This window comes from Colletotrichum siamense (assembly GCF_013390195.1).
Source record: "Colletotrichum siamense strain Cg363 chromosome Unknown KSG_Cg363_contig03, whole genome shotgun sequence".
Classification (NCBI taxonomy): domain Eukaryota; kingdom Fungi; phylum Ascomycota; class Sordariomycetes; order Glomerellales; family Glomerellaceae; genus Colletotrichum; species Colletotrichum siamense.
In genome coordinates this window covers 3,216,411-3,244,402 of record NW_023501016.1, presented here as the reverse complement: position 1 = coordinate 3,244,402, position 27,992 = coordinate 3,216,411, and the positions used below count along the sequence as shown (strand labels likewise).

General features: G+C 54.3%; 7 protein-coding genes across 7 annotated transcripts; 6 read left to right on the top strand and 1 right to left on the bottom strand.

Annotated features, from left to right (window-relative positions):
• Positions 1-28: 28 nt before the first annotated feature.
• On the top strand, positions 29-2,145 carry CGCS363_v004862 (Amino-acid acetyltransferase; the record flags this gene model as incomplete). The annotated part of the gene is made up of 3 exons (XM_036636711.1): positions 29-73; positions 144-305; positions 361-2,145. The coding sequence occupies 3 exons, from the start codon at positions 29-31 to the stop codon at positions 2,143-2,145; spliced, it is 1,992 nt and encodes a 663-aa protein (XP_036498489.1).
• Positions 2,146-2,949: 804 nt separating this feature from the next.
• On the top strand, positions 2,950-4,253 carry GVP36 (the record flags this gene model as incomplete). Its single annotated transcript, XM_036636710.1, has 6 exons — positions 2,950-2,981; positions 3,044-3,137; positions 3,212-3,294; positions 3,366-3,966; positions 4,021-4,152; positions 4,218-4,253. 6 exons carry the CDS (start codon positions 2,950-2,952, stop codon positions 4,251-4,253), a joined length of 978 nt encoding a protein of 325 aa, XP_036498488.1.
• A 723-nt stretch (positions 4,254-4,976) lies between these two features.
• CGCS363_v004860 (NADH-ubiquinone oxidoreductase 29.9 kDa subunit) lies at positions 4,977-5,822 on the top strand (the record flags this gene model as incomplete). Its single annotated transcript, XM_036636709.1, has 3 exons — positions 4,977-5,533; positions 5,595-5,699; positions 5,762-5,822. The coding sequence occupies 3 exons, from the start codon at positions 4,977-4,979 to the stop codon at positions 5,820-5,822; spliced, it is 723 nt and encodes a 240-aa protein (XP_036498487.1).
• Positions 5,823-6,566: 744 nt separating this feature from the next.
• On the top strand, positions 6,567-7,844 carry CGCS363_v004859 (uncharacterized protein; the record flags this gene model as incomplete). The annotated part of the gene is made up of 1 exon (XM_036636708.1): positions 6,567-7,844. One exon carries the CDS (start codon positions 6,567-6,569, stop codon positions 7,842-7,844), a length of 1,278 nt encoding a protein of 425 aa, XP_036497562.1.
• An 83-nt stretch (positions 7,845-7,927) lies between these two features.
• Positions 7,928-9,809, bottom strand: eed-b (Polycomb protein eed-B; the record flags this gene model as incomplete). The annotated part of the gene is made up of 8 exons (XM_036636707.1): positions 7,928-8,669; positions 8,721-8,821; positions 8,873-8,932; positions 8,987-9,148; positions 9,214-9,234; positions 9,290-9,415; positions 9,479-9,556; positions 9,627-9,809. The coding sequence occupies 8 exons, from the start codon at positions 9,807-9,809 to the stop codon at positions 7,928-7,930; spliced, it is 1,473 nt and encodes a 490-aa protein (XP_036497563.1).
• A 6,685-nt stretch (positions 9,810-16,494) lies between these two features.
• On the top strand, positions 16,495-18,435 carry CGCS363_v004857 (uncharacterized protein; the record flags this gene model as incomplete). The annotated part of the gene is made up of 2 exons (XM_036636706.1): positions 16,495-16,819; positions 16,874-18,435. 2 exons carry the CDS (start codon positions 16,495-16,497, stop codon positions 18,433-18,435), a joined length of 1,887 nt encoding a protein of 628 aa, XP_036497560.1.
• A 3,223-nt stretch (positions 18,436-21,658) lies between these two features.
• NUP56 (Nucleoporin NUP56) lies at positions 21,659-23,319 on the top strand (the record flags this gene model as incomplete). Its single annotated transcript, XM_036636705.1, has 4 exons — positions 21,659-22,027; positions 22,111-22,741; positions 22,792-23,192; positions 23,248-23,319. The coding sequence occupies 4 exons, from the start codon at positions 21,659-21,661 to the stop codon at positions 23,317-23,319; spliced, it is 1,473 nt and encodes a 490-aa protein (XP_036497561.1).
• Between the last annotated feature and the right edge of the window lie 4,673 nt (positions 23,320-27,992).

Below are 27,992 nucleotides of genomic sequence, written 5' to 3'. Positions count from 1 at the left end.
AGCCACCGCAGCAAAGTCACTGGCCAATATGCGTCCTCCTGCGCTAAAGCAGGCTGGCCATTTGGTCTCAAGAGTGAGTCTCCATCTGCCCTTGCACGCCGAGTTCCGCTCTTTATTGCGCACCTTCTAACTCGTACTATCAGGCGCCTTTCGCTCTCGATTCATGCTGCCCACCCAACCGCAGACTGTATCACCGTCCAAGGTCGGGTGGCACCCGGCAGGACGAAGCTTTGCAAGTTGCCTTGTCAGCTGTCAGACACTCTTCTAGCTCCAAGGCACGAGAAAAGAAGAGGGCTGAAGATCGGGTATGCCCTCTCAATGATCACTGCGCCATGCAACAACCTCTGACTATTGTTATAGGATTTCATAGTGTCTGTGCTGGAGGCTTCAGCCACTCGCCGTGATGCCAAGGGCTACCTGCAGAAATATGCTCCGCCAGGCGAAAATAACGCCAAGAAGCGCAAGACGGGTGCTTCTCAAGAAACACCAGATCAGACCTACTCTTCTATCAGAGTTGTCAACCAGTCACCGAAGTTCATCCAGGGCGAAGGTACGCCGAAGAAACAGGAATGTGTGCCAGAGGATGAGCCCATCAACCTCGCCATTGTCAAGATGACTCTTCCGCAAGACCTGGACGACCAAACGCTGAGCGCTATCGCCAAGACGTTTTCGCAACTTCGCAAACTTGGACTTGTGAGCGTCATCGTTCTTGACGGAGGATCGCAGTCGTCTCGAAAGATTCTCAGAGAGCAGTCTTGGCGGGTTCAACAAGCTGTGGAGATCTTTGGTGAACCGGGCTCGATCCTTCTAGACCAGTGCGTTGGCGAGGCAGAGAAGCACACGGCTGACACTAAGGGCTTCATGCCTTCTAGCGTCTACGTTCAGTACCCACACATGGTGCTTCGAGCTCTTCAGGACAATGCAATTGTGGTCATACCCCCCGTGACGATGGCTACTGACATGAAGAGTATTGATGTGGTGGATGCTGACGAGACCATCGTCGCCCTCACAAAGTACTTCTGTGGACTTCAGTTGAATGCGAGTGAGACCCCCGTGGAATTGCCGAGATCCACCCAGGGTGCGGGAGTCAAGGTGGCCTCTGTCGAAAAGGTCATTATCCTAGATCCTGCGGGGGGGACACCGCTCGCGGACGAGCACGATTCATGCCACCGTTATATTAACCTGGAACAAGAATTCGAGGGCATCATGTATGCCCTCACACACCCGTCGGGAACAGAGGCGCGACGGGGAAAGGTGTCCGAGAGTGTGCGGCAACAGCATGCTCGTAACCTGCAACTCGCCAAGAGCGTGCTTGCCATGTTGCCGTCAACGTCGTCGGCTATCATCAGTACACCAGCAGCCGCAGCCAATAAGCCCATCCAAGAATTTACCAGAGTTACGACGCGTAACAGGCAGAACCCTCTGATACATAACCTCTTAACAGACAAGCCTGTCTTCTCCTCATCGCTACCAATCGAAAGAGTCCGCTCAGGGAAAAAAGGCGACGCCGTCTCGGGAGATGCTCATGTGGCCACACTTATAAAACGGGGGATGCCGTTGACGGTGTATCCCGACCCTACGATCAGCGCCTGGCTGCCTCCTCGACCAGGAGCACCTCGTCTGAGGCTCACAGACACCTGCATAGATCTTCCGCGGCTGGTCTACCTTATCAACGACTCATTCAACAGAGAGTTAGATGTTCAACATTATCTTGACCGCGTCAACGAGAACTTGGCTGGTATCATCATCGCAGGGGAATATGAAGGCGGCGCGATCCTTACATGGGAAAAGCCCTTTGGTATCGACGAGGAAACAGCTTACAAAACAGGACGGCTTGTACCTTACCTCGACAAGTTTGCAGTTCTGAAAAGCCGCCAAGGGAGCGGCGGGGTTGCGGATGTGGTCTTCAACGCCATGGTCCGAGGTTGCTTTCCTGAAGGAGTGTGTTGGCGTAGTCGACAGGATAATCCGGTGAACAAGTGGTATTTTGAGCGGTCTCTTGGAACATGGAAGCTCAGGGATACCAACTGGACCATGTTCTGGACAACACCGCATCTACCACTTAGCGATCCCAAGCTGCTAGACTACGAGAATGTCTGCCGTAACATTGAACCGTCCTGGGCAGATTCAAAACCACCAGACTAAGACTTGAGGGGGGGGGGGGCGTTTCCGGCGTTGAGCCGTGCGCATAGATTTTGATGATAGACTTGTGGCGTTTCAAGGACAGGAAAAGCAGGGATCAATAAACCGGTCAATGAAAGGGTCAATGAAAGGGTCAATGAAAGGGTCAATGAAAGGGTCAATGAAAGGGCCAATTTGCTCATGATATTTCGTTGAGAACCACATTGTTGGCCGGCACGAGCGAACAGACCATTCCAGCGGGAGGTGGTTGTCAGGGTACAACGTGATTGAACCTCAACCCGTTTAAGATATCGGGCGACTCTTCAGCATTCTTGGGTGCGTGGGAAAGGCACCACAACCCCAGGGGGAGAATGACGATCACCCACCTATAAAGCTTCCTGAATTAAGAGTGGGCATTGAAGCGTAAAAATACAGGTTGCTGTGCCCGTGCATGCACAATTCCGAATGACTGAGCAGCACGAATCAGAAACACTGAACTGTCCAGTTGCTCTGCGGATCCATCTGTCACGTGTCTAGCGCGACTCTTAGCGTTCCCTGGCGCTGGTCCAGGGGAAAATGGATGGCCTGTGACAGCATGCTACCTTAGGTAGAAGTGAACGTTGCTGTGCTGCTAATTTGAGGTACCTGCCTACTTTACGGGATACTTGTCTACCTCAAGCTGATAGGCACGAGGCCAAACTTCATCAACCACAACCGCTGTCGTCGCTGCCAACGTCATCTTGCAAAGACAATATTACGCATCGACTTTGAACTCCCATTCTAGATTCGCATTTCTCTCTCCAGACGCTGCCCAAAATTACCGCAACGATGGATTTCAAGAACCTCGGAAAGAACTTTACGTACGCCTTTGTCGCGCACCTGGCTCACGTATTGAGAGGGGCATCTCCAGGCTGACGAATAGTGCGCAAACCAGCTCCTTCGGGGCTTCAATCACCCCCTTTGCCTCCCGTACCTTCCAATACACCAAGGAGCAGCTCGGCCAAGCCGAGGATAAGGTCAGTAGTTGCTTGCCAACCCAGCTACCTCGTCATTACCCCGAGCGAAGGCTGATCGATATCCACCGTGACAGACCCAGCTTCCTCCTGACTACATTGATCTCGAGAAGAGAGTCGACGCCCTCAAGCAGGTCCACCAGAAGATGCTGGCTGTGACGTGAGTGCTATGCAACCATTGCATCCGCATCAGGGTCGGCGTCCTTGCCCACTAACACGGCGTCTCGACAGCTCACAATACTCGAACGAAGCCTACGACTACCCGCCCAACATCAAGGAGACATTCCAGGATCTCGGCCGCACCGTCAGCGAGAAGGTCACTCTTCTGTCTTCCGCAAGCTCTCCTGCCGAGGCCCAGGCCGCTCTGACAGCACCTCCCTCCGCGAAGCCCCAGCCCAAGACTTTCAACCATGCCATCGCCCGTGCCAGTCTGGCTAGCAGCCAGGTCCTCCACCAGCAGCACACCGGCGCCGGAGAGGACCCTCTGGCTACGGCTCTGGAGAAGTATGCACTGTCAATGGAGCGTGTTGGTGAGGCTCGCATGGCCCAGGACGCCCAGATCCAAAGCCGATTCCTTGCTGGCTGGAACACCACCCTGAACACCAACTTGATGTTCGCCACGCGTGCTCGCAAGAACGTCGAGAACTCGCGACTGACTCTCGACGCTGCCAAGGCTCGCGCTCACGGCACCACCTGGAAGCTCGGTCCTGGATCCCCACGCGCGGAGGAGGGCCAGCCTCAGGAGCTGAGCCCCGAGGCCCAGGAGGAGATTGAGAAGGCCGAGGACGAGTTCGTCACACAGACTGAGGAGGCTGTCGGTGTCATGAAGAACGTTAGTTTAATGACTTGTTGCATCTCACTGGAGTATTGCTGACCATGCCATCAGGTCCTTGACACCCCGGAGCCCCTCCGCAACCTCGCCGATCTCATCGCTGCCCAGATTGAGTATCACAAGAAGGCCTACGAGATCCTGAGCGAGCTTGCCCCTATCGTGGACGGCCTGCAGGTCGAGCAGGAGGTTGGTCGCGCCGCAAACTTCGACGTATAAAGAGCTCCCATCCGTACTGACGCCCGTCGCTTTAGGCCAGCTACCGCAAGAGCCGCGAGAGCGCCTCCTAGGGAGCCTATAGGTTTAAGTGTCTTTGTACGTTACCACACTCTTAGTGATGGCAATTTCTGCTCCTCAGGAGCCTGTCGGCGTTTCTGAAGCTTCTCGGCCCGGGCAACACGGAATCGCTCTGAGACGAGGGCGGAGGCCCGTTTCCTCTTTTTCCCCCCTATTGTGATCAATTTGACTCCAGCCTCCCTTGCTGTTATACACCACATTGTGTATTGGAACGGCATGTTGCCGCTCCAAAGTCCCAATACCGCCTGGGATAATCCATTTCAAGCCTGATGCCCGCAGGTTAGCAGATAGAGCATCCCATATGAACCGTGCTAGATGGGTGTTTCCCATTGCGCTGATAGAAATTCACAACTGTTGTGCATGATATATCCCCACCTGATTAGGACATTGTTGATGAGGAATGTGGTAGAGTTGTTGAGCGAAACGCAGTGTATTCAATATGAATCAACGCGATCTAACCTGGCCCATTCTTGACACTAATTTCTAGCTGTTTTCCTTACCTATGATACATGACTGTGGAGTCACCCTCGCCCGCCGTCGAAGCTGTGAGTCGTTGGTAGTGGGGTATCACGTGACCGTAAACGCTGACTTATGTAAGGAAGTCTACTGGTCAGCCAAATCAGAGCGACATTGGCATAGCAGCTCCCGACCTCACGCTCCACTGTCCAATCCTCTCAACGCCGCAACACCAATTCGAGCCAATTGATACCGCAAACATGCGAAGGACATTTCGCCTGCTCGCGGGCGTCAAGCCTGTTCGTTATCTCGAGCCCGGCACCCCGACGGGTCTCACGGGCCTTTGGACACACAACAGCCCGCGGTCGACGTTGCTGTACGTCTACGGCAACACCCTCGACAAGCTCAAGGCGATTCCCGAGTCTTCCCTATACCGCCAATCCGTCGAAGCCCTGACGAAGCACCGTCTTTCCCTTGTCGAAGCCACCGTACCTCCCGGATACGAGGAGTGGGAGAAGAAGGCCGAACAGATCGTTAAGGAGAAGCCCGAACAATTCCGCCTCGTCAGCGGTCGCGTTGACGGCAGCGGCGCTCGCACGGTCAAGCTCGGCAACAGGATGTTCGTCGTGGGCAAACAGCACGAGGCCAAGGATGTTCGCTTGGAAGAGTGGGACGGTGAGAAGGACGAGGGTGGCACTATGGAGGGCCCGCGCACCGAGGCAGAGCGTCAAGACCACAAGTTGCTTGCCGAGCGCAAGGATGTAAACGACGTAGCCAAGGTTCAGTGGGAGCCTGAGCCGCAGTTGACGGCCGACCAGTACGTCTCGGGCAACCTGGTTTTTTGAGCATATTGGCGAAACTGACATTGTTGCGACTAGGATTGCTGAGCTGGAGAACAAGATTGGAGCTGGCCTCATTGAGGAGGTTATCCAGGTTGCCGAGGGTGAGCTGAAGCTCGTGGACACGATGATCCAGGCCAAGGTGTACGTCACTGATCCGTCCCGACATATCCAGCGTCGACCGTACTGACCAAAACGTACTACAGGTGGGAGGACCTAGAGGAGAAGCCTGTCGAGGGGCAATGGACTTACTTTGAGCGGAAATAAGCCGAGCCGCTAGCCGCAGAAAACGTCTACCACATATAGACTGTGTATAATAGGCAACAATGATGACCAAGATACATCGAAATGTTGCTTCTGTACAGGAAACCAACCATGTGAAGTCGGTCAATGATGGCTGTTCTGGGCGGCAAAGCAAGACATCGAATGTGTTGCGCTGATGTTGCGCGCACTGCCCTCCTGCCAGACTAGCGATTGCCTTGGAGGTTGGAATAAGAAATACGATTTACGCACTGGTTTGACGCTTCAAAGTCTGGGTCTATTCTGACAAGATGCAAAGACCCTTTTGGTCGTTGCGTTGGTAGCTCTGATAAAAACGTCAATGTCTGGTTGACCTAGCTGGCCTCTAACGTAATCAAGCCTTTTCGCCGTGTTGAGAAGTTTTTACAAGTCTTTGAAACTAACATTATTTTTTAATTTTTTTTAATGACCAATGTCTCAGCTGTAGAGTGATTCCGTTGTGGCCTTGTCGTGTAGTTGTGCATAACATGCTGGAGCCTGCTTGCTAAATCAATAAATAAAGTTGATTTGGTGGGGATCCCACCCCAGATTCCCACTGGTGCAAAGCCTCCATCAGAACTCCTCAACTCACCCAATGAACGCAAGGAAAATCGACTTCGCCGCTTAGTGTGCTCCAACATTCGCACTTTCTTGGGGCCAAGCATTCGCAAAAGCCCAGTACACAGGGGGTGTATTCAAAGCAACAGCCGCTGGCCGATGGTGTTTGTGGCCATGAGCCAGCCGCAATCCAGCCGCAAGAGGTCCGCCTCTGCCATGTCCATCAGCGACAGTCATGACACCTACTACTCTCACCTACCTAGCGACTCAATCAACCCGCTCAGCCATACTCCTTATATTCTCAGTCAACTCCGCCTCGCTGGTCTAGCGGAGACAGACCAGCCACCATCACGAGACCAGCCCAAGTTCCCGCATCGTGCCTGGCAGGATCCAGATGCATCATCCAAACGGGGCGCTGCTGCCGCTGCCGTGGCGGAACAGCTAGAGAGTGACAGCGATAACGATGAGGAGGTAGAGCATGATGTTGGAAGTAGGCGCCGGCCACGGAAGAAAGACGAGAAAAGGGCCAAGTATTCATCGGAGAAATCGCACTTCAGGCCTCTTGTCAGGGCCATCTATGCGTTCCTGGACAAAGGGGACGTCGTCAATGCCAAGCGCGCTTTTGGCATCCTCGTGAGGTCCAGCGTGCACGGTAGACCGGTCGACATCAGACGCAACAATTACTGGACTCTTGGCGCCGAGATACTCATGCGTGAAGGCGGCGTAGCCGCTACGGACGAGGGAAAGGAAGCGGAGGCTTATCCTGCCGGAAACATCCCACGGGTACGCGAGTACTTTCAGGACCTTATCCAACAATATCCGTACAACTTCAAGTGGCGTAGAGCCGTTTCTGCCATCGACTTCTGGCCCGCGCTGCTGAGTTACGAGGTTTATCAGGTGCACACGCAGCATGGGGCCTCGTTACGCAGGCTGGAGAAGGAAGCGGAGGACTGGGAGGACGACTCGTGGCAGGAAAACTCTCTGGGTGACAGTCAAGATGAAATGATGATGGACGATCCCGAGTACAAGGACGGGATCTCGCGCTGGCAGGCAGATTCGCGGAGCCGGCGGCTACGTCAGGCAAGAGACCAGATTAGGCTGCGCACGCTGGACGGCCTCAGAGAGATCGCTGGTCGTATGGACGACTTACTCGAGGACCGACCATATTCTACAAACCCTGAAATTCTGAGGTTGAGAGGGATGGTGTCTCTGCATATAGGAGACCTCCTCATCCCGGCCCGTGCTGAGGACGAGGGGCTCATGTCTGAAGCAAAAGCACGGCGCGAGGCAGAGAGGAATAACGCACGAAGCACCTTTCAAAAAATGGTCGAGCATGGCGGCCGGGCTGATGCCTTCGTCCAGCAAATGCTGGCGCCGGGAGAGGAAGACGATGGCCCTGTACTGCCCATATTTTCGTCACTTCCCATCAGAGAGCATCGAGCAGATAGCTAAGCAATGGTTGATATTTCGTCATTATTCCCTATCCGAGGTATCGATATCAACGCCGATCCAAACGGTGCATTTAGTCTGCTGTCTTATGTCTCCCGTTTAGGTGCCCATCTTTGCAACAGCAAGGCAAAATTGGAGCTGCCCACAACAACACACCATTCTCCCCCTGGACTCCATGCCACCTGTCTACCAACAAACGATGACGCGCCGAAGTTCTCTATCTTGTGAGGCTTGAGTGGCACTTGCGGGTTCTCGACGTTGTACTTGGTATCCCACATCAAGAGCGTCTCTTTGTTGTACACATTGGCGAACGTGGGGATTTGCTCAAGATCTGACGGGCGTGCCTTGCCAGCCGCTTTGCGCTCTCTTACCGTGGGTTCAGCTTTGGCTCCACCATGCGTACGATGAACGACGGCTGTCAACCAACTCGGCCTTTCGGGGGGAGCATCAGGGTTCTTTTCTACTTTCTTGATGTAGTCATGGAAACCTGTGATTTGCTCAAAGTCCCAAAAGAAAATCTTCCCGTTGGCATTGCAGAAAGCGAGGACCGGGTGCTGGTCTGGGACGAAGTGCAGCTTGAACCGCATGAAAAATTGCGGACCACAGCCGGGAGTCGCGAACTCCATCAGACGGGTGTACGGTGCTGGACATTCGGCCGAGACGCCTGGGTTGAACGCGGACCGCGTCAAATTGGCCGGGTTGATGGTGGTGGGAGCCATGTCTTGCGACGGCCGTGCATCTTCCGAAGAGAAACCTTCAATCTTCCATAGAACGATGACATCGTCGTGGCAAGCGCGGGAGAGGATGTAATCACCAAAGAAGGCGACGCTGCTTGGCGTGAGTATTCGTGTTTACGTACGGTCACCACAAAGCACATACCAATCCACAAGACTGCTGTGTACTTCGGAAGTGGAAAAGTGAGGATAGTGGACCTCGACAGGACGATCTGTAGGCTCGGTCGGGAGGTCCGGCACAGTCCACTGTCTTCATGTTAGACAGTGAGAGAAGTATTGAACTAAATTCATGCTCACCAGGTTGATGATCTGGTCGTGACCGGCGGACAGGATGTAGCGGCCAGTATCATGCCAGGCCTTGAGAGGACGTTAACAACATCTTTCCTTGAGATGAAAATAGGAGACACTGACCAACGTGAGGAGGTTCCAGTAATGGCCTTCGCCGCCGAGAATGCATAGGCAAGGCTGTTTCTCATGTCTTGGGTCCAAGCTCCAGATCCGAACGGTTGTGTCGTCTGAGCAGGAGGCAACAATCAAGGGGTCTAACGGAGACGTGACGACGTCGCAGATGTCCTGATAGTTCGTATCAGCACGAGTACTTTTGGCAATATGTGGCACTCAAGATCAGGGTGATTGACCCCTCCATGGCCAACTAAACACTGGATCATGTGTTAGCAACAGACGTTAAGTTGTAGGTATCCCTGCGGGACGTACGTTGACAAGCTTTTTCTCAAAGATATCATAGATTTTGATCTTTGCATCCTCACCACCGTAACACAGAAGTGGCTTTCCGGTCACAACATCCTTAGTCCAGGTGCAGCAGTAGTTTCTTGCCTCGGGCTGCAATCGAGTCAGTTATTTTGCTTTTGGGGGTGGATAGGTGGACCACTTGGGATAACGCACATCATCATCGCGAATTATGCTGATGATTTCGCAAGGGTTTGAGTCATCTGCTGTTGCTGTGAGGCGGCAGATGACGATCTGAGGTGGCATCAAAAGTCAGAAGTGTACAGAAGCATTGGTTGAGGCAGAAGCCCAGGGGGGCACTTACATGCTTCTTGCTGACAGCAGCAAAGACTGGCCTTGCATTCAGTGGCTGGTAGGGGCAGAATTTTACATCAAAAAATTCTGGGACAGGGTCATCCTCTGCAAGGTAGCTGGTATCGTCGTCGAGGTGAACTGAGACTCTCAGTCTAGGGAAGTCATAGGGAGTGGCAGTGACGGTGGGGGCCATTGCGGAATTGAACCGTAGGTAGGTCGCGTTTTGGGGTGACCAGACAGTTGGAGAGATAGGTGGATGAGGAAACTGGACAGCAGCGGCAGGCAGGCAGCGACGCCACAAGCGGCACCCAACCTCAAGCAGCTGTCAGCCTTGGAGGCAGTAGGTCCGTCTATCCAAGGGGGGATGAGACAAGAGACAGCGGTAGGCCGGAGCAGGAGCAGGAGCAGGAGCAGGAGCGACCGAAGTCAGAGTCGGGGTGGGCTTCAGTTCAGTTGGTAGTAACAGGACTGGACGTGATGCAGACGGAGTGCAATTCGAGTGGATCTAGGTGCTGGGGCGAGCCGGAGGATACGGCCAGCGACACCGACCGAAGACGGGTGGATGCGGGCACGTAAGGTCTAGTGTATCCGTACAACCTGGAGTACGGATACCTAGGTAGCTACCTCGTGCGACCTCAGGGTGGACGGGGACGGGACTGAGAGAGAACAAGGAGAAAAACAGGCCGAGAGGTGAGACGGAGCAGACGCTTCGTTGGCAGTTGGCAGTTCGTTGACGGCAGCTGGCAGGCAGCAGGGCATCGTGAGTTACGTTAACAAGGTAAGAAGATACCTGAATGTTTTTTTTTTTTTTTTTCTTTGTGAGTGGAGGCCGGCTGGCAGCACGCTCGCGGCTCCAGGTGGTGTCTTGAATCAGCGCCTGGTAGTGTACTGCGTCAGGTACTGCAGGTGAGGCGGGCTGCAGTCAGAGGAGTCGGCTGCTTTCAATTCAAAATTAGACAAAGTCTGGATTCCAACCCCCAACGCCTTGTGACGGCGATCGACCCTTAAGGGTTCCGAATTGACAGCCTGCCTTGTGCTCCGAGTGACTGCTTTTCTAGTCCCCCCCGCCGGCTGGCAAAGCGAGTGGAACAAGCACGCAACTTTGGACCTGGTAAAACGGCTGACCACATCCTCGACCACCAGACAGTAAGGGTCCTTGGAGAAGTTGTCCCGTATGCCTCTCAGTATCTATCTACTTTGCAGCGACACGGACGGAAAACGGGGCCAGTCGAAGCAAGGTACGCATGCGCAGTAGGTAAGCTAGGTAGCGTCGGGTGGTGGACCGGTGCAGTTCATCGGCCATTTCTCTAATTATCCCAGGGCTCAAGGCTCAAGGCTCAAGGCTCAAGGCTCAAAGCTCAAGGCTCAAGCCAGCAGCGGATGGATCTTCAGGGAAAGTGGGCCACGAGAAAACGTACGGCGGTACATTTCGAGGTTCCAATGGATGTACAGAACATTGTACATAACCTGTCAACCCATGTACAAAGTACCCGTACACTGACTGACTGCCTGCCTGTGATAGAGCCCATTTCCCAGCAACAACTCATTCTACTTCAATCATGACTGTTGAATGTTTATGCATCAACAAGAAAAGAACAACCCCAAGACATGGCGGTCATCGGCAATCCGATGCCGCAAGCCACTTCGGACATGCCTGGTTCAGCAACAGCTTCTGCCATCTTCCTCCGGCCCCGGCCACCGTGCCCGCCCAACGACACGCCCGTGTAACACGAGGTTCCTCGACCGCTCCTCTCTGTCTCTATCTCTCTATCTCTCTCTGTCCGTCTATCTCCCCTCGTCAACAATAATCAGTCTTCGCCTGGGACATTAATCGTTGCTACCACCAATGTACGGACACCACGCGCAGCTTCTACCACCGTCCCACCGCCACGGGCATTGGGGATACGTCAGCCGGCATGTGAGAAATGACTGGATCGCCAAACACACAGACGTAAATTACCCCCTAAACTCCCCTCACATCCAATCGACGGGTCTCGATGCCAGACATCCTTCACTGGATATCAACATCGACCTCGCATCGCCCTCGCAACAATTCCATTATCACTCAGCCTGCTCATAGCACGGCTGTTTATCCTCTGGATGGGATCCAGCCAGCCAGCCAGCCAGCTTGCCAGCGTCCACGGCAAGCGTTGCGCCGGAGCTCCACTGCCTGCCAATAAACCTGTCCCGTCATGGGTCGTCATTCGTGGAGCAGCAGAGACATGGTCATGGTCATGGCCATGGGCCGCCGTGACATCTCCATCTTCGTCGCACGAACCCTTTGCAACCCAGCCCGGCGCCCGGCGACCTGTCTAGATGCGGTTCACGTCACGAATGGACGCCAACAAGCCCTGATCAATCTCAATCTGGCGATCCACCATCGCGACCACGGTTTTGTGAAATCCCAACGGATGGAATGCTGGTGCATCAGTCTGGGAAATGCGACCCGAGAAGAGGATTGCTACGAGCTTAACGAGAAGCGTCGTTGCTAATCCAAGCAGGATATTTTATGGCAGCCCCGAAGATGCCAAATACTACCAAACACCACATGCCTGAGCGTCAAGCAGATCCTCCCCAACTGGCATGCGCAACCGCCAAGCCATGGAGACGCACTGAAATGGTTGTAACTTGCTAAAATCACTCGTCTAATTCTAATTGCAACCCCGCGGCCTGTTGAGAAGAGCATCTTGCATCCGGATCACCGGTCTGCTCTAGCCCATTGGTCGCAGGTGTGCGCCGTCTGACAGCGCCAGTCTGCAGCACTACGCCCTACCAACTGACGACTACCTCTCAACAGCGGAGAGGCACACTCTCAACGCGAAGGCTGGAGGCACCACCGTCAAATGGGGAAATCCAGGTATCGCGGGTTGCACGGATAAGCTGGCTCGAGTCGCTCGCTCGGGGACCCTGGCAGCAGATCCCAACTGGTGAACTAGGTTCTCATGTCTTCACAGCTGTCAACTGAAGACAGAACATGGAACTATGCCTAGCAGAGCATAGCGCAGCTTCTGCCCGAACGCTCAACCCACACGGACGCCAGTTTAGCCTTTTGCACTCCCGTTGACACGGATGACGGGCGGCCTGGCAAGGTGACGGCCCTGAAGGGCAAGCATCAGAGACGAGACCTTGGGGAAAGAAACGTGCTCTGGTGCCCTGCAATCTCTATCGGCTGTCAGTACAAATCAGGGCAAAGGGCCGTCTTCTCGCAAGCTCTTCCATAAGAAGACAAGAGCTGTCCGCCATCCCCTGCGAGATCCCCAGACCCCATGTCTGCTGTCGGTATCACGGACATGGGTATGAGGAAAAGAGTGGGGAGCTCAAGGCACAGGGGCCGTCTGATGCTCATCGTTGTTGATGTTGACAATGGGGTTTCAAGCTCGAGTGACAGATGACAGAGGACATTCTCTGGCCTCTGCTCTGTAAGGCATGTATGGACAAAGTAAAGTTCTGCAACTCGTCAATTCCGCACCCGGCTACCGCAGGAGGGAAGAGAACGAGGCACTGAAGCTGCAAGTGGCGCGAAAGGACGGCGTCCACCGAGGTAAACCGGCATTGGGTCGCCTTGAACGCAGAACGCAGTCCTAGTATTGCATGTCTCAACGGTTAGCCGGCGATATAATCGTGCCGCCTCGTTGCCTTCCTCCTAGCTCCCGTTTCTTCAACAATGAAAATCCAGAATCCGAGACCCTTCAAACGTTCGTCGTCTGCTACTGCGCTTGACCCATTGGTTTCGGAAAGCGACGCCAATCCTTCCTCCCTCCGTCCACCCATGCACACGCAGGTACCTGCGGCTGTCTCCAGCCATCCATGCCGCAAGCCGTAAAGACATGGTCCGGTTGGATGCCCCACCGGCAGCTGTTGACAGACAGCCGCCGCACTTTCCGATGTGTCGATGCGCGCGAGCTGCCCGGGTGTGGCATCCGGGCATGCAACAAGGGCTACTGATGGGCATTCTGTTGCTCTTTTCCACTACATGTATAAAGGCAAAGCAAGCCATGTCTCATTAGCTTGCCAACTCGGATCACCGGTCGACATCGGGTGGGAAGCGACATGGCCCTACTGTCCGAAAGACTGACATCAGGGCGAGCTATCGTGGGTGGTATACCATGACAAGTCAAGTCATGAACGTAGAGATTGGGACTTGTTGTGATTGACATGGAATGTCGGAAATCCCGGCGAACCAAGCACAGCAACCTACCTCACTTGCGAACGCGTGACAGGCTGACTCTCGATAAAATACACGAATGACACAGACAGGCTTTCTCGAGCGGATTGACGAGGCAGGAGGCGAGGGTAAGGATGGCAGTCCAAAGCCCCCCACTGGCCCCCAGGCCAGGTCGCGAGGCGGAGTGTGTAACATTAATCAACCCTCGTGGGCTCAGCTATTTGAGGTTGCCAGGCTCGTCCTAGTGGGGGGATCTCATGTCCGGGGATACGCCCAATTGTCTTTCTAGAATGGAGACTGCGCATACGGTATCGAATGCCAAAGCCACCTGCAATCTTCATTTCCGTCAACCTGCAAGTTGATTGACTTGGTATGGATCTTTGCGTGTCGAGATGGCGATTTGTTGTGGCTGTTGCGCGGCTTTTCAGCCCGATATGGGGCAAAGGGAAAAGAGGCAGCGCGCATTACAAGCAGGGAATAGGCATATGCCCGTCCATATGAAATGTCTTGCCCCGCTGTCAACGTCAATTCAACGATTGTGTACTCTATGTACTTTGTATCAGTAGTGGTGTGTCGCGGTGGACAACGGTGCGGACGATGCAGGGCCACCACAATGTGCTTGCACAACAGCCAGCACCTAATTAAGTATGTAGGTATGTATAGTATAGCCTTTCCCCTGCCGTTGGATAGTTGCGAGTACCGCTGAATAGGACGACAACTAGGGAAACATGTATTCATACACATTGCACAGTATTCACGAGGACTGTGGACAGACAGGCTGCTGGAGATGCAGCTCATCCGAAGACCTTGCTCGAACGTAAAGTAGCAAGGAGAAGCAGGAGCAGGAGCAGGAGCAGGACCAGGGGCAGGGGCAGGATGGGATACGGACGTACGCCGGGGGCCGGGTCCCTACCTAACCACGGGTTTAGAACCCAGCAAAACTAGGTAGCTACGTCGGGTCTGGGTTTATTTCAAAAGTGTTGCGGTTCTTGTGTGTGTGTGTGTTCGTTGTTTTGTGTTCGGAGACCTGCCAAACGCATAATGATGGATCGCAGGAGTCGCGGCTTGTCATAGTCAGATACCCTTGCTTGGCCAATGTCCTCTACGGCGTACGGCCTAGGGTAAGGTACCTACACACATCCATAAAGTATTCTGGACCTCTGCAAACTTCAGATGCCGGGGTCTGGGTCGGGGCCCCCCTGTCAGCGGGCTCTCCTCCCTGGACCCTGCCCTACCTACCTACCCAAGGTGCCTACCTTACGTTACCTATCCGCTTCCGCGTTTTTTTGAACGGGGAGCCGCTCGCTGCACCGCTGCGCCGATGAGATGCGCTGCGCTGCCGTGCCGTCACAGACGCAGTGGACGCCTCTCCCCGCCGCCCTCACCACCAGCCGGACGAGCTGTCATAAAAGATGCTCGCCGCTCCCACTGGCCGCACCGCACCGCACTACTCGAGCCTCTCTCCTTCTCTCTCTCTCCCTCCTCGCTCTCCCTTCATTGTCCTAGCTGCAATAAGGATACGGCACTATTAGGTGCCCTCCCCTCCTCTACTGCTGCTACGTCTTGAGTCCCGCCCACTCATGCTCAGCAATTGCAACAGCAACAAGAACAACAATAACAACAAGCCATCTTCTCGCCCCCAAACCAACCCCAACTCTTGCATATTGAAAAACTCTACACATATATACCTACTTGTCGCTACTGCTACAAATCAAACCTCAGCCGAAGCCGCTAGCTCGCATACAGCGCTCGTTCAACGTCGGTTGGATTACCTAGGTACCTTACTTCAACACCATTCCCTCGACCTCCCCTCTTACGTCAGGGCCTCTGCTTGAACCTGCCGCCGCCGCCGCTGCAACGCTCATACCCCACCACTAGAGAAACAACGGTCTCACTTCCATCTCAACTGTCTTCTGCGTAAGGTACCGTAACTACCTTACCTTACCTTTCTTTACTACTGGCGACCGCAACCTCCTCCTCGCCCGCATACGCACACGCACACGCACACGCACACGCACAACGCACAAGCACGAGCATAAGCATCATCTCAGCCAATCCTACCATCAGCAGCCTGAGCTCCGACGGCATCGCGACCAGCCAGCCAGCACTACTGGCAAACGTCAGTTGCAGGCAGTGTGTGTGCAACAAATCCTGTCACTTCCAATTCGTACTGTTTGAGTTCGTCCGTGCGACACATCTCTACAGGCCATCTTGCGGGTACCAGCATCTTGGCCGCTCCGCTGTCCTGTCCTCGGCCGTCCTGGTCCAGACAAGCCCAACATACTTTTGTCGGTACAGCTCGTGATACTGGCAACCTTTCGTCCCAAGGTGACAGCGCGATCTGTGTCCTACGCTAGTACCAACGCCATCTTGAGCAAAAGTCCACCTCAGCTCAGCTCAGCTCAGCTTGACTTTCTCGGACGACACAACCTCCTAGTTCGACGCACAACACCCGCTGTCGACTTTGTTTGGCGTTTCCTTTCCCTATCCAAAAATCAAGCCGAAGCCATTGGTGTCGTTTCTTGCGCCGACCGACTGGCTAAAACAGAAAGGCGCCGTTTTTTTTTCTGTCTTTGTTTCGAGTCTTTTGTTGTCTTTGGGGCTATACCCATACCCGCGGGAACCGTGCGGACAGGCGGAAGTAATATTGCGGCGTGCCCAAACATACAACCCCAGACCTTGTTCTCTGCCAGCAGGCCAACCGTCGTTAGCCATGGAGCAGACCTTCATGACCATCCACTCCACGGACCCTGATGCAGTCATCCTGTTCGTGTCCGACTCAGTCTACGACATCCTGGGTTATAACCCCCAAGAGGTGCAGGGGAAATCATGCTTCGAGTTCTTCCACCCTGAGGAGGTGCCGTTCGCTCGCTCAATTCACAGTCGCGGGGTCCTGCTGGACAAGGCCGCCGTGCTTCACTATGTTCGCATCCAGGCCCGAAATGGCCAGTGGGTGAGTTGCGAGTGTTGCTTCACAGTCGTCCACGATGTCCTGGTCGCTTGCACCAGTATCTACCAACGAGGTGAAAGGAGTGAAAGTGGGTTACGCCTCCGTCTCCCATGTCCTCCATCATTGCTAACCACCGTACTAGGGCGAGCCATCGAGGCACCCCAGATCCGTCGAATCTTCTCGTCCTCTCCTCGGGACCCTCGCTACCACATGCTCGAGCACTTGTCACCCAAGTTCAGGATGCCCCCGGTGGAGCGCGAGCCGCGCGCCGCTCTCATTCTCAACAGGTTCACTCGGACCTTGACTGTCATGTTCGCTACGAACGCAGTAGCCTCCATCCTTGGTGTCCGGCCGGACCAGATCAAAGACAAGAGCTTCTATGAATGCATTCAGGAGAACTGCCTTCCCGATGCCATCCGTTGCCTGGAAAGTGCCAAGGCCAACGACTCCATTGCCTACCTTCGATTTTGGTACAGAGACCCGCGTCGACCGGAGGATTTTGAGGATGAAGATGATGACGAGGAGCATAACAGTGGGAACTCCAGCGATTCTGAGGGTGGAGGCGTGCAGCTTGATGGCCGCATGGACGTTGACGACGAACCTGCCATCAAGCAAGAAGATACTGGTCGGCCCGACTTGTCAACCCACAGCTCTGCACAGACGGCAACCACGACGGCTTCCGGTTCGAGCAGCCGGACACAGCAGACCTCTGCAACGACCGCCCCGCCACTCGACGGGCCGGCACCTCGGAGGTCACCGCCTGCCGAGTCTCTGAGAAACCGGCGGCGTGAACCAATCCCAACATTCGAGCTCGAGGCCGTCGTGTCCTGCACGTCTGACGGGCTGGTTGTCGTGCTACGGAAAGCCCGCCCACCTATTCCGGCACCTCACCCACCCTTGGTCACGCCTACATACACAAACGGTCTTTTCGCCGCGCCATGGGGGCATCATCCGATTCGGCCCCAAGGTCCCCAAGATATGCTTTACGCATTCAGGCCTCCTCTCATGCCACAGTACATGCCTCTGCGCGACAACGTCATGGCCATCGGCGGTCCTCCGGTGGATCATCTCATGAGCTCCATCCGAGACGTTGCCGTCTTCGCCTGGGCTCTCGTTGGTATCAACGGCAGTCTTGCTACTTACACCCGTGGTTTACCTCGTGGCGAGGCACAGCCTGATGGACTTCCGGTGTGGGATCCGAGTGCTGGCAATATGTCCTACCTTGGACCGGAAAACCAGGCGGTTCATCGCTGGGCACAATACGACGAGAAACACAAGAGTGGTTTCGGATCATCGTCCTCCGGATACCAACAGCCACAGACGCAAGAAACGTCGTCGAGTTATACTCATGCTCCCCAAATTGGCAGGAGCAACTACACATACTCCCAGCCTCCCCCGACATGGCCTGGGCTCCAGCCTGCGTACACATCTGCGTATGATCAGTATGGCAGACCTAATCACAATCACCCCCCACATCATCCACAGCAGCATAGTGAGCACCAGCATTACCAACAGCAAGGGCAACACCAACAGCCTCCGGGCTCTCGAGCTGCATTACAAGACCAGTCCTGGGGTGAGACCCCACCACCGTACAATGGTGGCGGACACTCGAATGGAGACTCAAATGGGCACTCCAACAACGTTCCCACCACATCGGCTGGCCCAAACGATTCATCCCATGGCTATCGCTACCCCTGGCAGTAGACGGGCTACTTATTGGCACATCGGCGTTGGGAGCTGTGATTTGAGGTTGTGACTTGCGATCAGTCATAATCATTAACGACATAAATTGGTTTATAAAAATTATCGAAGATTGTAACAGCAAAGGTTTAGGACGGATTGTTTGCAATTTGACAGCACATGTGGCGAGGACGGATTATGGCACCCCCGCATTTTACTAGAAATGCCGGCAGAGTGATAGACAGATACCCACGAGATGAAGAAGGCGGAGTCGATTTTCAAATAATTGAGATGCTCGCGGGACATTAGCGAACACTCGTCAGCTTGGAAAGCTGTGTGTACAAATAAGTTACGCGATAACTTGGAGCCGTGTAGCATGGTTACCATTCGCAGGCACCGAAAACTAGCGGAGGTCTTGTGTGTACATGGCACCCATTGCCACTAAATCATCATCTCCAGTGTGACAACTAAGTCGTCTGTGTGTGAAGCCGGTGCTGATCGGCGTTTCCGGGCGGAGACCCACAGTGAAAGTCGGAACACTGTGAATATCGGCGGCGGCTGGGACGGGGAAGTGGGTCAACCAAAGGCACAGCTATGCGCTTGTGATTGGTGAAGAGAGATGGTCGGGGAGCGGGTCTGTATATTCCGACGCAAGGGACGGGGTCCGGGGAGCTTGGACCACTCGCTAGGCCTTTGAGGAAACCGTGGAGTCTTTTGAGAGTCGCTAGCTGCTACGTACGTCAGCTGGCCGACTTTCCCATCCCGTCCCATCTCTACTTCACGAAGCTGCAATTGACCCTTTCTTCGCCGAGGCCGACGCTCGAAGAAACTAATTGCAGCGTTTGACATAAAGCGCATTCCTATCCACGCGCAACACCGCTACCTTGCTCCTCTAGTCACTGCAGTCAACAATGGCATCCACAGCCAGGCGAGACGACTATGCCAACCCTCCCTTGGCCGACGACGACCTGATCGATCCAGATGATGGTAAGCATTCATACCGCTTCTGATGCTGTGTTTAGCTCAGGCTGACCGTTGTTTTGGACAGCCGATCTTGATGACTTTGACGATCCCCTCGGCCACACGTCCTCCCGTCAGCCACTGACTGGTAACATCGGTTCCAGCTCTTCGTCGTCGCGACCTCTAAACGAGAATGCCTGGACCTCGCGGATACCTGGCGAAGACCGCGCCGCACCTCAAAACACAATCGATGAGTCGGTGTGGGACACCCTTCGTCGAGATCTCCTAGCCGTGTGGGCGAAAATGCGGGAGGTCCTCTACCCCAAGTATCTCCTTGGGGGTACCATGTTCGATGCCGATGGCCTCCGGGGCGCGTACGCGAACATTCGCGGAGCTGGCTTCGCTGGCGCTCGTGAAGAGATTACCGGGCTGGCAAACCGATTCATGGATTCGGAAGCTCTTCTGTCGGGCAACAATATGACGCCTGGTCTGCGTGACTGGGATCTCTGGGGACCCCTCATATTTTGCCTGTTGCTGAGTCTTCTTCTGAGCTTCAATGCGCGAGCAGACCAGAAGGACGTTGTCTTTAGCGGCGTGTTTGCCATGATTTGGATCGGAGAGGCCGTGGTCACGTTGCAGATCAAGCTTCTGGGAGGAAGCATGTGAGTCGTCCCCTGGTAGCCTCTGGCAACCAGAAAATCTGTTTCCCAGCTGCGCTAACATGCAACTGCAGTTCATTTGCGCAGAGCGTCTGCATTATAGGATACACGCTGTTTCCCCTGGTCATTGCGGCGTTGCTCTCGGCGTTCGGTATTCCGACAGTCGCTCGTGTTCCCGTCTATCTCTTCTTGGTGGCGTGGTCGTTGGCTGCAGGAGTGAGTATTCTAGGTGGCAGCGGCGTCGTCAAGAACCGCGTCGGTATCGCGGTGTACCCGCTCTTTGTCTTCTATCTCGGCTTAGGCTGCCTTTGCTTCATCAGTTAAAGTGCAGGAGCCCCAGCAAACCACGGTCATCGCTCAGGAGGCCCCTCGCATCGACGACGAAAAGGACCGGGGCGTAGGTTGTATTCTTAGATATCCACGGTGTTGTATGAGTTAGCTTCGAGTTGTGGCCGTAGGCCAATGGGTGAGAATTCAGGAAGTGTCCTTGTTGTTACTCGCAAACCTAAGCCTGTCTTGTGGACAAACTATGAGAGAAAATTTCTCTTTGAGTGTGAAACCTCGATTCAGGTTGTCTATGGCGCCATGTCGCCGTTCTGATGAGATATTCGACGCAGAGATACTGTCTGCTGGTGGCTTTATATTAGAGCCTTCCGTGCCAGAGGCGCTGGGAGCGGCGCCGCCGCATGCGGCCACGGCATTTTCCGCCGACAGGCCGGGCATCGTGTTGCCCGTTTGGGAGTGCCATATCCCGGATCTTGCAGTGAAGCATCGAGGTCTGGTCAGCGCAAAATTAGCGAGCAATGTGTGAGGGTGGCGGCTGAGGCCGGGGGGGGGGGGGGGGGGGGGTGTGCTAGGGTGTTTTGGTGCGCCTCGCTATCCAACTCGGCACTGTACGAATTTACCCCTCTCAAGTCACCCTCGAGGTTGATATGAACACACTGGACTTGACTGAGCTGGACTTAACCATAACCAGGCCAGGGACGCTAATGCGGGCCGCCATCGATCCAATTGAACTGGGCTCTGTCGTCGACTTATCCGAACCGGGTGCGCCGAATGATTGGGCCGATTGTCGTCTGCTCCAGGTCGGCCCCATCCAATTATTCCCAGCCAAGCTGATCCTCCAGAGACACGGGCAAACAGCGGACACTGCACCTCAGCTCACAGCTCACCTATGCCTTACGGAACCTACCTTACGGTACCTTACTGGCACTGCACCGTACTGTTGTCACCGCATCCGCATCCACAACCACATCCACACCCGCACACCTGCAACAACCGCACCGTAAACTCATCCACCGCCCAAGGCCATACCTGCGCAATCGCCGACAAAACGTGCAACTTCGACTTCTTGACCTGCAACCACTCGTCTTGAACCCTTGTTGTAGATAACCCTTGCGGTGGCTGAGACTCATTGTTTTGCTTGCACCTACGTATTCGTTGGCACCGTCACCTGCCACTCCATCGCTTGTCAACCACTGTCGCTTTTGGCTTTAGCATCCAAAGTCGGCAGAAACCGACACCGACCCCAAAACCTCCTCTAAACCACCCACGACAGCGGAACAACCACGAACGACAACGACCAGCACACCGATTGACTACGAGGCTGTATCAAGCATTTATTCAACATGGCCGACGACCCTCAGAGCGGTAGCCCAAAGTCGGATCCCATCGATGCCAAGGAGGATGCTGAGACCGCTGCTGCTCGCAAAGAGTTGAAGCATACGGCCATTTCAGAGAAGTCTGAGGGAGCCACCGGCGCGACGACACCCCAACTCAGTGCAGGCGATGAGCAAAAGGAGCAAGACCCGTCACCCAAGAAGAAACAGAAGAGGGCCCACGACCAGCTAGACGAGGAGGACAGAGACGCTGAGGAGGCGGACAGCAAGAGCGTAGCGTCAAGCGATTCTGCCAAGGACAGGGCTTCGCGACTGGAACCCGAGAAGAAGAGGCACAGAGATGGAGTGACTGTTGACGATGACGCCGCCGACTCTTCTGTACGTTTCCTCCCCCAAATTTTCTACGTGCCGGTATGTTTGCCGTTGCTCTATCGTGCTGACCTGCCTTTGCCGCCAAACAGGTAACATCGCCCGTCACCGCCGAAACGAAAACGCCGAACATCATTTCCACCACGACCGAGGCCACGTCCGCAGCAGCAGAAAACTCTGCCAAGGAGGAGAAGCAGGGGACATCGGCTGCCGCTTTTGCCAGTTCTGGCTTCGCCAAGCTGGCCGCATCAAGTGCGTCCCCCTTTGGCTCTTTGGGAGACTCTACAAAAGGCAGCGTTTTTGGCGGATCAACGTCCTCAGCATCGCCATTTGGCTCCCTGTCGCCGTCCAAGCCCGCTGCGGCTCCTATTGCCGCACCGACATTGAGTTTTGGAGGCGCTGGCGCCGCCTCATCGCCGTTCGCCAGCGTTAAGACCGCCGGCGCAAACGGTTTTGGTTCGGCATTTGGCAGTGGCTTCGGCAGCGCACTGTCAGGCAAACCCTTGACGAGCTTTGCCAAGGTAGGAGAGTCTTCCTTCAAAAGCGAGAAGCCTGCCAAACCTTTTGGCGCACCGGAAAGCGACGTGGAGGACGGAAGCGGCGATGACGCTGACGGCGATGATGGATCTGCTTCAGAGTCTGGTGACAAGGAGGAAAAGGAGGAGTCTGACAAGGAAGAATCCAAGGCTGGTGATGATAAGAAGCGCACCAAGCTGCAGAAGAGTGAGCGGCACGTATCTCGCTTGGCTTTTTACTTTGCTAACCGTCCACAGTTACTGTCGATGATGGCGAGGCCGGTGAGGCTACGATAATTCAGGTCAGAGCCAAGATGTTCTATCTGGAGAAGGAGGTTGGCTGGAAGGAGCGTGGCTCCGGTATGCTGAAGATCAACGTCCCTGAAGCTTGCGTTTCGTTTGATGACTCAGGCCTTCCCATTCCCGGTTCTTTTGATGCATCGGGCCTGGAGAACGACGAGGATCCAGAGGCTGGCGTCGGAACGGCCCATAAGGTTGCCCGTCTGATCATGAGACAAGATCAGACACACAGGATACTACTCAACACAGTCATCTTGCCTGCTATGAAGTTCCAGGAGAAGACGTCTCTCAAGTCCGTTGGAGTCATGTTCACCGCATTCGAGGGTGAAGAGGCGAAGCCCGTCAGCGTTCACATGAGGGTAAGGATATCTCCGACACTCGATACCGAATCAAGTACTGACATACCAATCGCAGATGAGTGCAGCCAGCGCCAAATCGTTCCTCAATGAGGTTGGCATGGTTCAAAGAGAATTGTCGAGCAACTGAGCATCATATTTCTCAGCTGTGGATAAGTTAATGGCCATAGACCGAGCTGGTGACTATGTGGACTTGCTCGATGATTCCCATCGAGCGCACAAGACCTTCCAAATGGTCGACTGGTGGCGGAAGTATTCCTGGGGTTATTGGGGGCCAGGCGGGGAAGGCAGAGACATACAGTCAGCGGCACGGCAATTATTTTTGTAGGAGTACTCTGACTATCCGGATTCGGGACGCTGTCCTGTCATGATACCAGGAAACCAGTGTCCTTTGGTACACTTTAGATATCAATCAACCGCAGTAACAAAACTATTCGGGGATTGCCCTTAATTATTACTCTATTCTTACGAAGCAAAAGAAAGAATTCTTTGCTCAAAAGCATGAGCCGACGCGGTGGGAGCTCGGCTCACGTGACTAGGTGTGGATTACGTGACGCAGACGACTCTTTCATCTTCCACGCCAGGGGCGTCTCGCGTTCCCTCAGGTCCTGCTGACTCTTTTGCAGAACATGGTGCAGAAACATGTGATTTCTGTACTTTGAGTCTGATGCAAATCGGACACATAGTTTACCGCCAGCATCTACACCTACTTCCTCATGCTAGCCGATAGCTAGCCGCGCAGAGGCCGCTTTGGTCTCCTCCAAGTCAGTAGCCATGCAAGGCGGGACAGAGGCAGTCGTGCAAAAGGCCCGAGGAAAGCGGAAGAGAAAGAACAATCAAGGAGCGATTGCCGACAGCGGAAACGGAGAAGATTCTTCGGCAGGCGGCCAGCTCGGCAATGACGATACCTCGGACAGTCAGAAAAGTACCACTGCCCGGAAACGGACCGCGCCGAAGAAGACTGCCTCCGCTCTAAATCGGACGGAGAGCGCCGCATCTTCGGTAACATGCAAGGTTGACTGGCCAGACTCCTTCAAAGCACTGGAGAAGACGCATCGCGCTCTCAACTTAGTGTTTACTTTCTGTTGTACGCGCAAGCACCTTGCCACGACCTTTGAGACGATCAGATCTGCAGTCGAATCGCACACCAAAAAAGTATTAACAATCGAGGATGTCGCATCTATCGCAGCTGTGCGGCCAGAAGGCGTCAACTTTGCCTACGTTGACGAGATCATGTTGCAAACCGAGGTCAGAGGGGCGGAGCGCGACGTGACATTCAAGGCGGGACGGGACTTTCGCTCTCAAGCACCTGCTCCCGATGCTTCTGTTGGCGGAATATCTGGCCTTGAGAAGCTAGACCTACACCCCGACGAGCGCGTCGAAGGGGGAAAAGAAGTGCTGTACTTCGAATTCGTGGATGGTGACCTGAAGCGACAAGTCAAGGACAAGAAGACGGGCGAAATCACCAAGCCAAACAGGAAATTGAGGGAAGAGACCCTGAAAATACCCGTTTACAGCCAGAAGCAGATGACGAATCTCATCGAGAGAAGGAATCAGAAGTTCATTGACGCAATGAACGTATTCATCAACCAATGTATCTCGGACAATCTCGACCCCGAGCAGGCTCTGTCCAAGGCAGCAGAGGCCTTTATACCAGTGCCGACCGCCCCGGAGGATCCGCCCGAAAAGAGTCTTGGAGCGTTGCCCGAATCGATACCTACGGAACGGAAGAGCATTCCTGAAATCGTACAGGAGCTGAAAGACAGCCCGTGGTACACAGGACAGATTGTACCTGATGGTCACCGCGTGTTTGAGCCTCAGGAGGCTGTCTATGGAGATCTCAACTTTCTCCTCAGTCAGGATTTGGTCAATGCCTTGTACAATGCTAAAGGGATCACACAATTCTTCGCCCACCAAGCGGAAGCGATCAACGGTCTGTTGGGGGGCCAGCACGTAGTTGTTGCCACTTCCACGAGCTCAGGAAAGTCTCTCATCTACCAGCTTCCGGTTATACACGCTCTAGAAAAGGACTACCACACACGAGCAATGTACATCTTCCCAACAAAAGCGTTAGCCCAGGATCAGAAGAGGAGCCTAAGGGAGATGCTGAGCTATATGCCAGGGATGGAAGATGTGCTTGTGGAAACTTTCGATGGAGATACGCCCATGAAAGAACGAAATGCGATCCGAGACGAAGCAAGGATCATCTTCACCAACCCAGACATGCTGCACATAACGATTTTGCCACAGGAAGAGAGATGGAGAACGTTCTTGAAGAACCTGAAATACGTCGTCGTCGATGAGTTGCACTATTATAACGGACAGATGGGATCTCATGTGTCTTTCATCATGAGAAGGCTGCGACGAATTTGTGCCGCGGTGGGAAACCGCCACGTCAAGTTCATTTCATGTTCGGCGACCGTCGCCAACCCCAAGCAGCACTTCAAAACAATATTCGGTATTGAGAATGTGAGGCTGGTCGACTTCGACGGTTCTCCATCGGGCAAGTCCCCATCGCCTGAACCTTTGAACAACTAATGTGACTAACGTTACTAGGTCGAAAGGAGTTTTTGTGCTGGAACACTCCATACCGAGACCCAGGCGATCCAGCTAGTGGACGAGGCGATGCAATGTTCGAATGTGCGCGCCTCTTTTGTCAGCTGATGCTGAGAGGCGTACGAATCATCGCCTTCACCAGGGTAAGAGAGCAGTGCGAGAAGCTAGTAACAGCTGTGCAGCAAGAATTAGAATCTATCGGGCGGCCGGAGTGTGTCAATAGGGTCATGGGCTACAGGGGAGGCTATACGGCCCAGGATAGACGCAGGATCGAGTCGGAGATGTTTGAGGGAAAGCTGCTTGGAATCGTTGCCACTACAGCTCTGGAGCTCGGTATCGATATTGGCACACTAGACTGCGTGTTGACATGGGGCTTCCCGTACACAATAGCCAACCTACGACAGCAGAGTGGACGAGCCGGACGAAGAAACAAAGACTCGCTCTCCGTCCTAGTGGGAGATTGCTTCCCCACTGACCAGCACTACATGCAGAATCCCGACGAACTCTTTACCAAGCCCAATTGCGAGCTGCAGGTTGACCTTGAAAACATGCTGGTACGAGAGGGCCACATCCAATGTGCTGCTTACGAGATGCCTGTAAGGCCTGTGGAGGATGCCGAATACTTTGGTCAAGATCTTCCCCAAATCTGCGAAGAACGTTTGCTCAGGGACGCCATGGGCTTCTACCATTGCCACGATCGGTTCCGGCCCATTCCGTCGAGGTTTGTTGCCATCCGCGACACGGAAGACGATCATTTCGCCATTATCGACATTACTCATGGCAAGAACGAAGTCTTGGAGGAACTGGAGGCTTCAAGGGCCACGTTCACGATCTACGACGGCGCCATCTTCCTGCATCAGGGAAGCAAGTACCTCGTCCGGGATTTTCAGCCAGACAAGATGATGGCACGAGTGGAAAGGGTCAAGGTTGAGTGGACCACGACGCAACGAGACTTCACCGACATAGACCCCATCGAGACAGAAGCGATCCGGCGAATATCCGGATCTTTGTCGAAGGCTTTTTATGGCACGATCAAGATCCAGCAGAATGTATACGGATTCTTCAAGGTCGACAAGAAGAAACGTGTTCTGGACGCTGTTCATGTGGACAACCCTCCCGTCATTCGATATGGGAAGGGGATGTGGTTGGACATACCGAAAAAGGCGCTGCAGATCCTGGCCGACAGACGACTACACATTGCCGCGTCCATTCACGCGGCAGAGCATGCCATTTTGAGTCTCATGCCCAACTTTGTGATTAGTCTGCCCGGCGACGTGCGGACCGAGTGCAAGGTGGCGCTCAAGGAGTTCGCCAAGAAGGAGTCGCAGAGGAAGCGGCCAGGTCGACTGACGTTCTACGACGCAAAGGGCGGTGCCAGCGGCTCGGGGATCAGCACCAAGGCTTTCGAACACATTGACCACCTTCTGCAGCAAGCACTTAAACGAGTCGAGGAATGTTACTGCGAGAGTGGCTGTATTGAGTGCGTGGCCTCGGAGCTGTGCAAGGAGAACGATGTCATGAGCAAGGCGGGCAGCCAGGTCATTCTGAAAGCCATCTTGAACATGGAGATTGATGTAGAGGCTCTGCCAATGGGCCCCGAGGAGCAGTGTCCGGCGGGGTTAGAGACAGTGATTGTGGCCCAGCCTGTGCCACCCAAAGACCGGAATAACTTGAGGCTTATTGACATCAAGGAGGAAGAGTTCGAGGACCAGGACACGGTGCTTTTAGAGGACGCAGAGGTCTGGACTGGCGACGAGTGAGTTCGTCGAAGACTGGGGATGATTCCATAGTTTCCAATCTCACACACATCCGCTTGCCAGTCCTTTGCGGATAAACAAGCAGCAAACATGTGGATTGTCTGGTGAAGAGTGGACGAAAAAAGCTTTTGCCAAGGGTGCCTGGATGGGATGGTCTGGTTCCCTCTGGGAAATCGGAGTGGAGATTTTTTTTTAGCTGATGCCCGGTGCAGTGTCGCAGCCTCTGGGCACTGGGCGCTCATGGCATATCCACATGGCCGGTTCTTGGTGGCTGCTTGGGCGAAGCTTGGTTTCTTCCGGGACAGTGCTAGCTCTGGTGTTAATTCTCGGAACGTCCAACGTTATAGGCTGGGTCCCTGGCTGTAGCGGTTTCTCATCCCGTTCTCCGTGTTGGTGCCCGTGTCTGGCTGCCTCCCTCAGAACGTTCATGTTTTGCTGCTCGTTTTGCACTCGCGGACTGAGGCGTGGATCTGGGATGATGTCTGTAGCA